The sequence below is a fragment of the Tachysurus fulvidraco genome, chromosome 9, assembly GCF_022655615.1.
Source record: "Tachysurus fulvidraco isolate hzauxx_2018 chromosome 9, HZAU_PFXX_2.0, whole genome shotgun sequence".
In the NCBI taxonomy this organism is placed as follows: Eukaryota; Metazoa; Chordata; class Actinopteri; order Siluriformes; family Bagridae; genus Tachysurus; species Tachysurus fulvidraco.
In genome coordinates this window covers 26,681,705-26,696,704 of record NC_062526.1, presented here as the reverse complement: position 1 = coordinate 26,696,704, position 15,000 = coordinate 26,681,705, and the positions used below count along the sequence as shown (strand labels likewise).

General features: G+C 39.7%; 1 protein-coding gene and 1 pseudogene across 5 annotated transcripts in view; both read left to right on the top strand.

Moving 5' to 3' along the window:
• gpatch2 (G patch domain containing 2) overlaps positions 1-1,988 on the top strand; it is a 6,766-nt gene extending 4,778 nt beyond the window's left edge. For all 5 annotated transcript variants that reach the window (XM_047818421.1, XM_047818420.1, XM_047818424.1 and 2 more), the window contains one exon: positions 162-1,988. In XM_047818421.1, coding sequence (XP_047674377.1) covers positions 162-331 — 170 coding nt within the window. In that variant the 3' untranslated portion in view covers positions 332-1,988. The remainder of the gene's footprint in view (positions 1-161) is intronic.
• The window catches only part of LOC113658642, a 297,616-nt pseudogene that overhangs the window by 217,667 nt on the left and 64,949 nt on the right, over positions 1-15,000 (top strand).

Below are 15,000 nucleotides of genomic sequence, written 5' to 3'. Positions count from 1 at the left end.
CCCCACACACACACACACACAGAGTGATTTGTTCTGTCCTCTGCTGCATTGTATAGTGAAGCAAAGACAATGTAAAGCGAAGGTTATAGCAGCAGACGGACAGTAGGTTGTAAAATGTCCATGAAAAAAAAAACCTTTATTAAACACCTCTGTTCTTGTAGGTGTGGTAGGAGAGGGAGTGTCTCCAATCCCAGACTCCAATGTGGGGAACCGGATGCTGCAGAACATGGGCTGGTGCCCGGGAATGGGCCTCGGGCCCGAGGGACGAGGCATCACCGAGCCGATCCGGTGCACACAGAGACCCAAAGGCGCAGGGCTCGGCTTTAACTGAGGTCTGAGCTCGACGCAGAGACAGACTCTGAGCTGTCTGTGACAAAGATGCTGTCTCCCAGCAGGGGGCAGCACTGAGGCCAAGCTGCACGAACAGCGGAAGCAACGAAAGAACATGAACACGAGAAGAGGCCGCTCGTTCCCCAGCTAGACGGAGAGCGTTGAATTTTGCACAAAAAACACAGTGTCATATCCGTAGCAATCTAAAGACCACCGATTTAGCTGCTGTCATATTTCACCTCACGCCATATTCCTCCAATCCCAATCCCATGTCCTAATTTATATACTTTGCCAATCGTATGGACTCGACATGTGCTACTACTATATGAAATGTAAACCTGCCAGAACCATGAGAGACTCCGCGTAAATTATTGCAAGCATTATATATATATATATATATGCTGAAGGACGGTTGCCAGGATGTGCTTGTAAATCACAGATCTGTCTGTCTTGTTTTCAGCTGTATTTTTATTTCTAAAAAATGTTTTTTATCCGATACGTAGCGTCCCGCCAGCCGGCGAGGTCGTAAACCTAACACATGCCCAGACCAACCATGTCATTGCAGTTCGCCCTCTTCCACATACACACGCGATTGGTCAGTTTTGTGCTGATTGACAGAAGAGCGACTAACACCGTCCCTCCCACTCACGGCCATGAACTCTTCATCTTCTGACAATAAAAAAATAAATAAATAAAAGTAATAGCACCCCTCGGTGCCGTTTATTTTAGTCCTTAGAAATAGGCAAACATTCCCAGTTTCATTTTAAAGATCATCCCTTTAATGTGTAAATCCTTTGGACTGGGAATCTTTATACCGAATGGGATTCCAATTCATTAGAACGAATCTCTGTTCTATACACGATGTTTTTAAATTACATCACCATTTAGTTCTAGTTCTTTTTTCTTTTTTTTTGGCACTTTTAGCAAGCGCAAGACCAAGTGAAAAGACCAGAGCGCAAATATTTTTTGCCGACGAAGCTTGCAGTTTAAATGATAAATTTATTACAAGTCAGTGTGATTATCATCTTTAGTGCTACGAATTGTTTTACAAACACTTTGTAAACTTTTCACTCAAAATACCTTTACATTAAAAATAAATAAATAAATACATTTTAGGTTTCATGTGGATCTGTGTATCCAGGGATGAAGTTTAAAGTAAGATTCAGGATACATCGAAGTTTTTTCTTTATTTTTTTTTTAAAGAAGTGTTCGTTAAAGTGAATCGAGGACGAGTTTGCTCGGTAAAAAAACGTCGATCTTTTACATCCTGATTTATCTTCGCCCGTCTCTAAGTGATGATGTTGCACAGATTCGCTGTATAAAGTACATCTTAATCACAAAGGTGCTGATTTGGGATCAGTGTTTACTCCTGTGTGTGCTGGTGTGCTGTACGTCATGATGTGGCTCCAACCGCCGACGTGATATCAGGATCGTGATACGTGTGATTGATGACGTTGTGCTCTTCGGTTGCTGCGCTTCCTGTTTAGAAAACGTCTGAAGGTTTTTTTTTGTTTGTTTTTTTGGGCCAGAGATGGTGACTGGTAGTTGGAGATAAGTTCGCTCAGATCTTTACAGCTATACAAGGTTCCGTTTTGTATTACAGACCAGAATGCTGTTCTCCAAGTAAAAGCTGATATGAATAAAACCAAGAAACCTCATGGAGTCCATGTGTCGTTTTTTTTTCTCCTTTCTTCGTCTTCAGTTTGCCCGGCGTATGCTAGGCTAGCACTGAGAGGAAAAATATAATTTATATAGTACTGTAAGAATGAGCCGAAATATGATTCCCTATGATTTTTCACTAATAAATAAATAAATAATAAACAAAACACAGGAAGATACCTGTTCATAAAAGTACATCATATTTACTGCTATCATTAAAGAACTAACTAAAATAAACTCACCTGATATTTATTTTAACTCCGAGGGGTTTTAAAGTCATGAACTGTATTGCTAACGCTAGCTAGCTAGTCAGTATAATTTAACCTGAAAGGATTTTTAGTCATATTTATAAACGTACTTCATATTTATTTATTTATTTAAACATTAGCTATCTAGCTAAAATTAATGTACCTCAGGTTTTTTATTAAGTCGTGTTTAAAAACACACGTTGACTTTTTCGCTAACGTTAGCTAGCTAGCCGACGTCATTTAACCTCTAAATATAATGAACTACCTGTTGGGCCCTTGTGCAAGGCCCTTAACCCTCATCTATGTGCTGTGACCCCAACCTACAAAAGAATTTCACTGTCGTGTAATGTATATGTGACAAAAATAAAGGCTTCTATTCTAAACATATCCAAATCTCAGAGGATCATATTCATAAATATACATTACATATAGGCTATACTTTGCTGCTGATGTTAGCCAGATGGCTAAAATGAAGAAACCTGACAGAATTTCTGAGAGAATTTTTTTGCTAACTTTGGATAAATAACTCACATCAGCTAACGTCAACCTGCCCAAGACTTCATAGTGATATGTTATGTCAAATTCATACATTTACATAACCATTACCGTCCGTGTTAGCTAGCTAAGTACCACAAGCTGTTAAAAAAGCTGTTATAAAATCCCAAATCTGATCTATCTTTTCAGACAACTATCTTTCTGACGGTAGCTATACTGTTTACTCTGTACTCTTTCTTCACTCTCCTGTTTGATTGTGTCTTAATGCGCTGTATTGTATGACACGGAAACCAGTCGTAGCGGTCCGAGGGATATGAACGACGTACCAGCAACCGTCTACAAAACATAGGGTTCGCATGGAGACTGTTGGCTTAAGAAGGAAAAAAAAAACACCTCACAATAGCAGCAGTGAAAAGATTAGTACATAATAGAAATAAAAATGACATCAAAAATCAAACTTTGCTATACGATGACCACGTTTACTTACTTCAGGTTTCAACTAATAGATGTTTGTTGCTTAATTTTATTTAAATGTGACCATTTTTTTTTTAAATAAAAGTTTTGTATATTTACTTTTTCAACAGGAACATTTATTTCCGAAAAAGTCACTACAATGAATATTAATATTAGAAGTAATTTTAGCACCTCTCATAAGTTAAAACTATTTAAAAGGAGAGTAAATAAATATAAAAACAATATAACTAGACAAGAAAACCGTAACGACGACAAATTTAGGGTCACGTTAATGAAATAATTGGATTTCTGAATATCCCAAAAAAAACTTAAATACGCATTTCAAACCAGATCCATAGACTTGCTGATGTGGTTCAGGACCCAGTAGGAAATGTTGTTATCTATAAACATGAACAAAGCCTCATTAGCTGAACAGTGTAACGTCATGGAGGCTGCCATTTTGTATAGCAGGAATCACCTTTCTTCTTTGTTATGATTCTTGCTAACCGAGCTGTGATAGTGATAGCTAGATATGTGCTGTTGTTTAGCGCCAATGGAGGTCTGGGTACGTGTTTACTATAAATATTTTGGGGAGAGACTTGAATTATTTGCTAGCTACTTATCTTGTCCATGTGTTACATTTGGAAATGAGAAATTTTAAACGTTCGGTTTTCGTTCCTTTTTAACATTGCTGAAAGTATAGCATTAATACGATCCATTTTTAACGCTTGGAGAACATTAATGCTACATTTACTGTACAGCGAACCTTGTGAACTCGATGCTACTGAATCTCTTCACTGACAGAACGCGGGCCGCTCTGATCGGTCTGGAAGTTTGAGGGTTCGTTCTGATGGATGTGAGAACCGAATAGGGTTCGGGAGATAAGAAAGAGTTGGAAAAAAAAAAAGAGGCACGTCCGTGGTCTTTATCTCTTATCTCGCCTTTTATTTTGTCAACTTTACGTCCTTGTTTACTCTGGCTTTTGCTGACGTGCCTTAATTAAACAGCTACCGGCTGCGTGAGAGGGAATCGGTTCAGCGCTCTGTGATCCTGTTCTGATCTGTCTGTTACATAATGACGTTAGATATATGACGCATAGATGTGGATGAAGGGGATGGATGGATTTTGGGGACGTTAGTGAGATGTGTGTGACTGAGTGGTCTGTTGTCTGATATATATGCTAATTATCTTATAAATTGGTAATGAGCAGATTATATAAATGAACCGATCGAGTGCATTAAGTTTCCTCGAGACGTCAGAAGGCGTCCGTTTTTATTTCCTGTGTAATTGATGGATGAAGAGAGTCATCAGGGTTTAAGCAGATTAAGCTGACGGATAGACGGGACGCCTGAGCATGCGTGCTGTTGGCTTAAGTGAATCAAGCTTATTTAGAGTCCTTGTGTGTGTGTGTGTGTGTGTGTGTGTGTGTGTGTGTGTGTGTGTGTGTGTGTGTGTGTGTGTGTGTGTGTTCTAGTAGTGACACGGAGTCATGTTCAAATCCAATGTCCTGTCAAAGTCCTGACTGATAAAGCTGTGTGTTTTGACGTGCTCTACAGCAGAAGTCCCTAAATATTAATCACAAATCCCCTAAAGATCAAGCAGAAGTGAAAGAAATGAATCCGGAATGTTTCAGTCTCACCTTAGATTGTTGTTCTGTGAACTCTCAGCACCTTGGAGTCGATCCGATGTGTCGTGCACTCTGAGATGCTTTTCGGCTAGTCGTGTTTATAAAGAGTGGTCACTTGAGTTACTGTGGTTGACTGTCGTGTGTGAAAATCCCAAAGACATCAGCGGATTGTGAAATACTTCACTAACGTCGCACTTTTTTCCCATTCTGATTGATTGATGTGAACATGCTGAAGCTCTCGATCTTGGTCGCATGATCGTCCGGACGGATCATCGGTTTGTTCCTATTGAAGTGACTTTGAAGCTTTTAAAACAGACACATATTTACAGGATAGGATTTGTAGAGATGCGGTGTAGAGTTAAGTGGAGCTACCGAAATAGCTACGTTCTTATTTGGCTGTTAGCTAGCTAATGTTTAGCATTAAGCTAATGTTAGCATAGCCTAACTAGGTATAATATCAGCTACATTTTTACTGGCTTTGCCTCATTTTTGATGTAATTGAAATACGTTCCGTATCTTTGACAATTCAGAGTTTTTTTTTTTAACTTTATCTTTCCCTCACGTTGATTTGATGCTTAAGCTTCTGCACAAACATCCAGAAGGTTATGAACTTAAATCCCAGGACATCGAGGCATCCTCTTAGCCCTCAGTGTCTCAGCTTTAGGCTTGAGAAAAGACTGTTTTATTACAGTAAGTTGCTCTTTCGTGTCGCAACTGATTTCTGTTGTCTTTACTTATAACAAAGCGAGCGAGTGACCTTCAAGTTCGCCCTCGTATCACCTCTCTGGCTAGTCTTTATTTATGTAGCACATTTAGCTCGAATTCAAGGCTTTACAGTCAACAAAGACATGAATAAGCTGTGACAAATGTCCACTGCGGGCGATTTTGCCCCAGAGGATAAAAATGAAACCCTCTAGAAATATTATGTATCAGAAACGGCCTGATATTGAGCTCTAATATATCGGTGTTGCGCTTACAAGCTGTGGATGAAACTTCTAATGGAGTTGTTCCTGTAACTCAACTGGAACACATACATTAAATCCATCAATAGTTATATTTAATGATGAGGAATATCCATGAAACATATTAGTTCCTGTTTTCACTCAGAAGCTCGTTTGCCACCAGCTTCTTCTCTCTCTCTCTCTCTCTCTCTCTCTCTCTCTCTCTCTCTCTCTCTCTCTCTCTCTCTCTCTCTCTCTCTCTCGCTCTCTCTCTCTCTCAGTTAATGATAATAAGAAACACAAGTTACAGAGATGCTGGAAAGTGTAAATGAAATTAAAATGAGAAAATGTTCTGACGTAAGAACCAAATTTGTGCTTCAGACTCCGAAGGCACCAGTTAAACCGTTACCGTCGCTAGGCAACAGTGCAGCTAGCTAAATCCCGAGAACAATTTATTTAACAGCCGTTTATATGTATGATGTGAAAACATGGCGGAAATCCAACAAAGCTGCGAAGGAATTGTCGAGTTTTTCCGCAAGCTGAAACTTCAGCATTGTGTCATTTCACATTTTTTAAAATAAAAATAAATAGATAAATAAATAAATAAATAAATAAAAATAGATAGATAGATAGATAGATAGATAGATAGATAGATAGATAGATAGATAGATAGATAGATAGATAGATAGATATATAAATAAATACATACATACATACATACATACATACATACATACATACATACAATTGTGGACTTTTTAGCAACAATTTTCTAGTAGACCCAACAAGCACACAACCTTTAAAGTTAGCACACAACCTTGGCTTGGATTTGTAACGGCAAAAGAAACTCAATAAAAAAAAAAAAAACAGACTATTTGCACAATAAAAGCTAATGGTATCAAACAGACATCTAAAATAAAGAAAAGAAGCCATTCATACTGAAAGCAAAGATAGCTAACATGTGTGTGTGTGTGTGTGTGTGTGTGTGTGTGTGTGTGTGTGTGTGTGTGTGTGTGTGTGTGTGTGTGTGTGTGTGTGTGTGTGAGGTTGGCAAGCTGATGTTTACTTCCGCAGAATAAAGGCTGTGTACACAAACGGGCTCAGTTCCTTAATCATAAAAAAATTGGTATAATAAAAATGTGTTTTTAAAAGTAGTCTGTGTGTGTGTGTGTGTGTGTGTGTGTGTGTGTGTGTGTGTGTGTGTGTGTGTGTGTGTGTGTGTGTGTGTGTGTGTTAGTGTTATCAGTTATCAGTTATCAGTTACAGTGTGTACTGGAGTAAAGTGGACTAGGCTTTAATGTTGTACCTCAGACAGAAGTGTGTTTATGTGTGTGTGTGTGTGTGTGTGTGTGTGTGTGTGTGTGTGTGTGTGTGTGTGTGTGTGTGTGTGTGTGTGTGTGTGTGTGTGTGTGTGTGTGTGTTTATGTGTGTGTGCATTGTAATGTCACCCTTTAGGAAACTGAAATGGCCTGGGAAGTCTTTTCTGATACAGCTCTTTGAATTGGATCAAAGACACCTGCATTCACACTGTTCACCTTTTACACCTTTTTTTTTTTTTAGTCACTCAGTCATTTCTTTTCCGTTGTGTTGTTACAGCTAAAACCTCTTGGTCATCACCATCTCATCTTTCACACTAGACTGCATAAATGCACGTTCAGTAACGGCTGCATCAGTGAGTCTCTTATCTCATGAGGTGAAAAGAGAAATATGCTCGAATGCATTTTCAGCTCAAATGGAGAAAATTGACGGAAACGTATTTGGGGGGAAATTCGATCTAAAATTGTGTGAAAAAAACAATTAAAGCTGTTGTTGTTTGTTCTAGTTTAAAAAACGTGAATTTTTTTTTAAGCGTAGCTGGTCCTGGAGCAGTATACTTCTGTATATTATATTTATTTATTTATTTATTTATTTATTATATAATCTGAGGGCACGGTGGCCTAGTGGTTAGCACGTTCGCCTCACACCTCCAGGGTTGGGGGTTCGATTCCCGCCTCCACCTTGTGTGTGTGGAGTTTGCATGTTCTCCCCGTGCCTCGGGGGTTTAATCCGGGTACTCCGGTTTCCTCCCCCGGTCCGAAGACATGCATGGTAGGTTGATTGGCATCTCTGGAAAATTGTCCGTAGTGTGTGTGTGTATGAGTGTGTGAGATGGTTGGCACTCCATCCAGGGTGTATCCTGCCTCGATGCCCGATGACGCCTGAGATAGGCACAGGCTCCCCGTGACCCGAGAAGTTCGGATAAGCGGTAGAAGATGAATGAATGAATGAAATATATAATCTAGCACATCATGTTTGATTATTAAATAGGTTTTAGAACATTTTCTAACATCCATTTATCGTTACATTTAATGTCGTGCCAACTTTTACACTTTTATACATGACAAGCTGTGTTTAAAGGTGCGGTGCACGATGTTTGAGAAATGCTTCAGAAAGCTGAGTCGGGCCGACTAACAAAACTAACGTGTAGCCAATGAGCAGAAAGGGGTCTAGGTGTTGAACGTCGTCTTCCGCGTGAAACGGAGCTAAAACTTTCATGGTACAACACACAGTACTACAACAACACATTTATATTACCATAGTATTACACATTGAGTTCATTTATTGATAAAAATATCCCCTCGGTTACCCGCCCCAGCAGGTTCCGCCATAATAGTTGCCTGGGTTACGTATGTATTTAAGGGGTGGAGCTATCAAAACAGGGGTGACACCCATTTGGGTTAGGGGCGTGTTTGTTTTGGTCATTTCAAATGTCAACATTGGCTTTCAAACATCGTGCACCGCTCCTTTAAGGTCATAGTTAGGATCGGCCTGTCGCAAGGCAACAATGCAGCACGCTGACGTGAGAACATTTTAGCTAGCAGCCATTTATATAGATAAATGTGGAAATATCCAGAGTGCAACATCCATCATTTCACATTAAAGCAGCTACAAATCCATCGTCTATGTTTTGTTTCTTGTGGAATTTAGACACACAAAAAAAACCCCTGCAGATTTTCTTTTCCTTATTTTTTTAAACCACGGTTGATGTTAAAACTGACGTTCGATCTGAAGACATTAACAATACTTTAACTCTGCGACACTAACACTGGAGACTCCTTCCTCATCCTTGTGAACTGTGAATAAGCTGTTACTATGGAAACCATAATGCCGTAACCATGAACCATAAAGCTGCTGTATCGAGAAAATTCTGTCCGATCAGAATTCAGCTGCATCCAATCAGCTGGAGGCTGTTTATCCGCCAGGCCTCAGACTCGTCGCCACGTGCAGGAGAAAGATGAAAAAAAAATTAGCTCGAGCTTCTCGTGCTCCTTTAATCCTGCGCTGGCAGCTCGTGTGTCGGCAAACACGGTCTAATCTGAGAAGGTCAACATCGCGGCTAAATCTCCATCTAATTGGCCTGTAGCTTTCTCAGTAGAAAAACAGCCGCTTATCAGCGACGTTATCTGATCAAGAACAAAAGCACGATGCTTTCAGGAAACACCGATCTGAAGCTCAGATCTTTCTTAAGTGCAGCTATAAAAAATATATATATATATAAAATGCCAGGTTCAATAGACTATATATGTATAGTAGTATGTATGTATGTATGATATATATATATATGTATGTATGTAGTATGTATGATGTATATATATATATATATGTATGTATGTATGTATATATATATATTATATAGATGTATTTATATATATATATAGATATGATATATATATATATATATATATAAATATATATAGATGGTATTATATATATATATATATATATATAGATGTGTATATAGATATGTATATATATATATCTATATAGATGTATATATATATATATATAGATGTGTATATAGATATATATATTATATATATATAGATGTTGTTGTATATAATATGTATATATATTATATCTATATATAGATGGTGTCTAGATATGTATATTATCATATCTATCTATATATATATATATATATATAATAAAAGTGTATATAAATAGGTTTAATATAGATATACTAGATATATATATATATATAAATGTGTATATATATTTATGATATATATATATATATATATCATATAGGGGATATATAGTTATATCTAGTGTATATAAATATAGATAGATACTGATCAGATGTCTCTCGCTGTTGCGCTATATAATAGTGTGTCGATCACATCTGCTATGATCTACGATTGTATATAGCATATATATAATATCTCATAGCTGTCTATCTTCTCTATATATCTCTCTCTCTCTCTCTCTCTCTCTCTCTCTCTCTCTGTGTCTCTCTCTGTCTCTCTCTCTCTCTCTCTCTCTCTCTCTCTCTCTCTCTCTCTCTCTCTCTCTCTCTCTCTCTCTCTCCCTCTGTTTCACATTCCCTCTCTCCCTCTCTCCCCCCATACAGGTTTAACCCACAGTACAGTCCTTACCCTAAATAATACCCTTCCTTTAAAACTCTCCCCCTCTTTTTCACTCTCTCTCTCCCCCTCTCTCTCCCCCCGTCTCTCCCTCTCCCCAATCTCTCCCTCTTCCTCTCTCACTCCCTCTCTCCCTTTCAATCTCCCTATACAGGTTTAACCCACAGTAAACAATTACCCTAAATAATACTCTCCCTCCCTCCCTCCCTCCCTCCCTCCCTCTCTCCCGTCCCCAGAGCTCTGTATACAGTAGGCTACAGGACACACTGAGGTCAGTAATAACTAATAACACGGACTATAAACAGTAAGGACAATAATGGTGGCACATAAGCACTGTGATTATTATTATTATTATTACTGTACTGTGTCTATATGACACACCCGTATCGGTCATTACAGCTGCGACGCGACACCGTCTTTAACTCATCAACTTAAGTCTTATTTATTGTGTCATCATCATTTGTGGTCGCACGCGCACGTTTTGTTTACGTTAACACGCGCGTCTCGACGCGGTATGGTTTCTATAGCAACGGCTCACGCACAAGGGACTCGTGCAGCGTGAATTAGATCGTTTCATGAAGTTCAAGTAGTAGGAGATGTTTATTTATTATTTATTTTTGATTATTTTAACTCGTTTGACTGTTTTGAACTTTTATAAAAATATATTTTTGAATGGAGTTTTAATTATAATATATTTGTTATGATTTGTCTTTTACTTCAGTTGTTTTTTATAATAATAATAATAATAATAATAATAATAATAATAATAATAATAATAATAATAATAATAATAATAAACAGTTCAGTCTTTCTTTTTATCCCTCCATTCTCTCTCTCTCGGCAGGTTTGTTTTTTAAACTCCGCCCCTTTATGCATATCACCGCCACCTTACTAGCTGGAACGCCGGTCATATGCAAATGAGCTCATGAATATTCCTACACGCACGGGCGCGTTGCCCTGGCGCTCGAGCTGTGAGGATTCACGCTTCTTCTCCGTGTGAGCGCGTGACACACCGGGTCTCAACAAATCTCTTACAAACTTAGGAGGGAAAGAAAGTTAATTTATGACAATTAAATAGAAACAGATATCATTTGAAAGCTATATTTAAATAGAGCATGACAACAGTTTCTTCATGGATCTAGTGGGGTTTTATCAGCGCGAGTAAGTGTTGTGATTTAACTCTGTCTTTCTTTACCATCTGTCTATTATTATTATTATTATTATTATTATTATTATTATTATTATTATTATTATTATTACTATTATTATTATTATTATTATTATTATTATTATTATTACTCAACTGGATATAAACTTGTATTGTGAGCGATATTCGTTTGCTAATCTATGTTCATATGTCTCTCTCTCTCTGTCTATCTTTCTCTGTCTGTCTCTCTCTTTGTCTGTCTCTCTGTCTCTCTCTCTGTCTCTCTCTCTCTCTCTCTCTCTCTCTGTCTCTCTCTGTCTCTCTGTCTCTCTGTCTCTCTCTCTCTCTCTCTCTCTCTCTCTCTCTCACTGTGCTCATCCTTCTGTATAAATCCACTTCCTGTTAAAGGTTAATTCCTTTTTTTTGTCAAATTAACAGTGCGTTAACAGAACATCACACTACAATCACACACACTACACCACACACCACACAACACACACACACCACACACACTCACACACACACACACACACACACACACACACACACACACATGGATGGTGTTGCATACAGCAATCACTTTGTTCAGGGCAGGAATGATTGGCTGCCTGAATGTATGGCATGAAATAAGTGTTCATATATCAAAATGCTTTTAATCTGACAAGAGATCATATATATCCCCCCCCCCACACACACACACACAGAGAAAGAGAGAGAGAGAAAGAGAGAGAGTGAGAGAGTGAGAGCAAGTAAGAGAGAGAGAGAGAGAGAGAGAGAGAGAGAGAGAGAGAATGAAAATGGAAAGTCTCCACCTTTGCTATAATCATATATCTTTTCTGGTTGTATACAAAGCTGAAGTTTCTCTTCATTGGTCTCGACTCCAGACGTCTTTAACTCCTCTGCAGTGTTTCGTTCTGCGATATAGAGATTCGAAGATAACAGAGTACCTTAAGCCAGAGAAGCTTATAGCTACCAGTTTAGCATTTGCACACCTTCCTTAAACTTCTTTGAAACTTCAGAACGTTCTGAAATCCACAGAAATATAGTACATTAAAATAGATGACTTTTTTTTTTGGCAAAATATCTTTGGAATTTTTGGTGCCATAAACCAACAAACAACTAATAATATTACAATATTACCTTTAATGTGTCGCTTTCATTCACCTGGGAATGTGAATACGGAGTACGTGTCCAACATGTCCGACCGACCGGGACCGTGATTAGCTTTTCAATTATAGGTACAGTATATTCAGCCTTCTAAAGGAAAGCCCATGATACAGTAGGTACATCTAGAGCTCTGACGTGTGGAGATGGACTTGGGCCAATGGAATCATAGCAATGCTCTTAGCATTGTTAGCAGTAGTGGCTCAACTGGGGCAGTGGAGGTTCAACTGGGGCAGTGGAGGTTCAACTGGGGCAGTGGTGGTTCAACTGGGGCAGTGGTGGTTCAACTGGTTAAGGCTCTGGGTTGTTGATCGGAGGATCGGGGTACAAGGCCCAGCACAGCCTCCCTGCTCCAGGGGTGCTGTATCATAGCTGCCCCTGCACTCTGACCCCTACCTCCTCAGTTTGGGTATGTGAAGTAAAGAATTCCACTGTGCTGTAATGTATACAGTATGTGGTGATAATAAAGGCTTCTGTGCCCCCGTTCTATTCAGACGTTAGCTAGATAACCGATGTAACTCTGTAGCTTTGCTCTAGTTTTGTTTGCGCTACGTTGTTGTACAAAATCAACTGGTTAAGGCTCTGGGTTATTGATTGGAAGGTCAGGGTTCAAGCCGCAGCACTGCCAAGGCCCTAAACCCTTACTGACCCAGTGGTGCTGTATCATGGCTGACCCTGTTGTTTCGTGGAAAGTTTAGCTTTATTCAGACTCAACAATAATCGCGGTGGAAGTATTTTTATTTTTTTTGCAACATCAACCTCAATCTTTATCTATTTGTTTCCCCAAGACTCTCCTGGTCGATTAGATTCTAGACCATATAAAGGTATGTGAGATGTTTCAGTAGGCGAGGAAGTCTTTAAGACCGTACAGGTGTGTATGTAAACCTTCTGAACCGTTTCAGTCTTATCAGAGAAAAGTGGAACAGCAAACACGCATTACACCGCAGACGCAACAACATCGCACACGGTTTACACAAGACTCGAGGCACGAACAAAAGAGAGATACGAGGAAAGAGTCGGAGGAAACGCGACGTAGATTAAAGTCGTCGTTGAGCGTCAGAGCGACCGATAAGGTTCTAGACCCGCCACAAAACATCCATTAGTGTGACTTTATCCTGCTAAAGGTAAGGAGGTGAAGAGACCGATGTGGACGACTGATTTGTCATCAACCTCTAAACAAAGGTAACGTCAATCAGTGAGGGTTCTGTTAGCTGATAGGACTGGACCGCGGGAGTGTAAACAATTTCTGCGAACCATTTCCTAATTTTCAACATTTTTTAGAACGCAGACGTGCGCTAAGGTTGTCGTTAGGTTGTCGAGTGGTTACTAAAACACAGGGAGTTTTGTTTTAATGGTTTTTTTACTTCTTAACTAAAAGGTAGAACTGCTACAAGGAACCGAGAAAAAACATATCATTCTGTGGGATTTACAAACAACACCGTGAAACATGGAGTGAGTGATTGATTGCATGGTAAAATATATGTGTGTGTGTGTATATATATGTGTGTGTGTGTGTGTGTGTGTGTGTGTGTGTGTGTGTGTGTGTGTGTGTGTGTTGGTGTTTCTCAGGCAGAAGTGGTTGAAAGAGACTTATGGGATTGCCGTCCAGGTCAGTCAGGTCTAAATCGGCTAGTTCCCACGGAAAAGCCAAATCAGCTTCAGCCTCATGTTACTGGCGGCTTTCCAGAAGTGTGTGTGTGTGTGTGTGTGTGTGTGTGTGTGTGTGTGTGTGTGTGTGTGTGTGTGTGTGTGTGTGTGTGTGTTTGTGTGTGAGACAGATGGGGTGGTGCGTCCCATCTGGTCGAATGCTAATGGACAGGTATTAACAGGTATTGTCTGGTAATAGTGTTTGTGTGTGTGTTTGTATGTGTGTGTGTGTGTGTGTGTGTGTGTGTGTGTGTGTACTGTAAACACAAGTGGAATGCAGATATGGGAAAGTGGGAGGTGATTCCTCTGAGAACGAAGCCGCCTAGCCTCTAGCGCAAAGAGGTTCCTGTCATTTTTCTGCATTTGTAGCTGAATTTCCAGCTGACATGACGGAAATGTTTTTTCATGGATTTCCGACGTGCTGCAAAAAACAGTAACAATATTTTTTCCCTCTGCAGCTACCTGGATATGATGCCCATCAGTGGTCACTGCCCCACCTTCATTAAGGCCGAGCCTGCGAGCCCCGCCTCCGTGATGCGAGCACAGCCCCCGAAGGATCGTCGTCGGACAGCTACGGCTCGCAACGGAGTGTACCATGGGGGCCGTGGCCTCGCCAGGTTCATATCACACCTCAGGGGCAGAGCTTAGGTCCGATTCGGTTCCCGAGCTGCGATGAGCATGAGTTTGACAGCGAGTTCGGGCCAAGCGCATGGTTTGTGTGTGTGGAGACGTCGCGTCTGGGTTCATTACGGTGTGGGGTTTGGCGTCTTGTGAAGCCCTGCAAGGCCTTGTCAAGCGTACTATTCAAGGTTTGGGTATAAAATAAAACTCTAGAGCCTGCTGTACTGCAGATCTGATGTAATTGTAACTTATTCTCTCTCTCTCT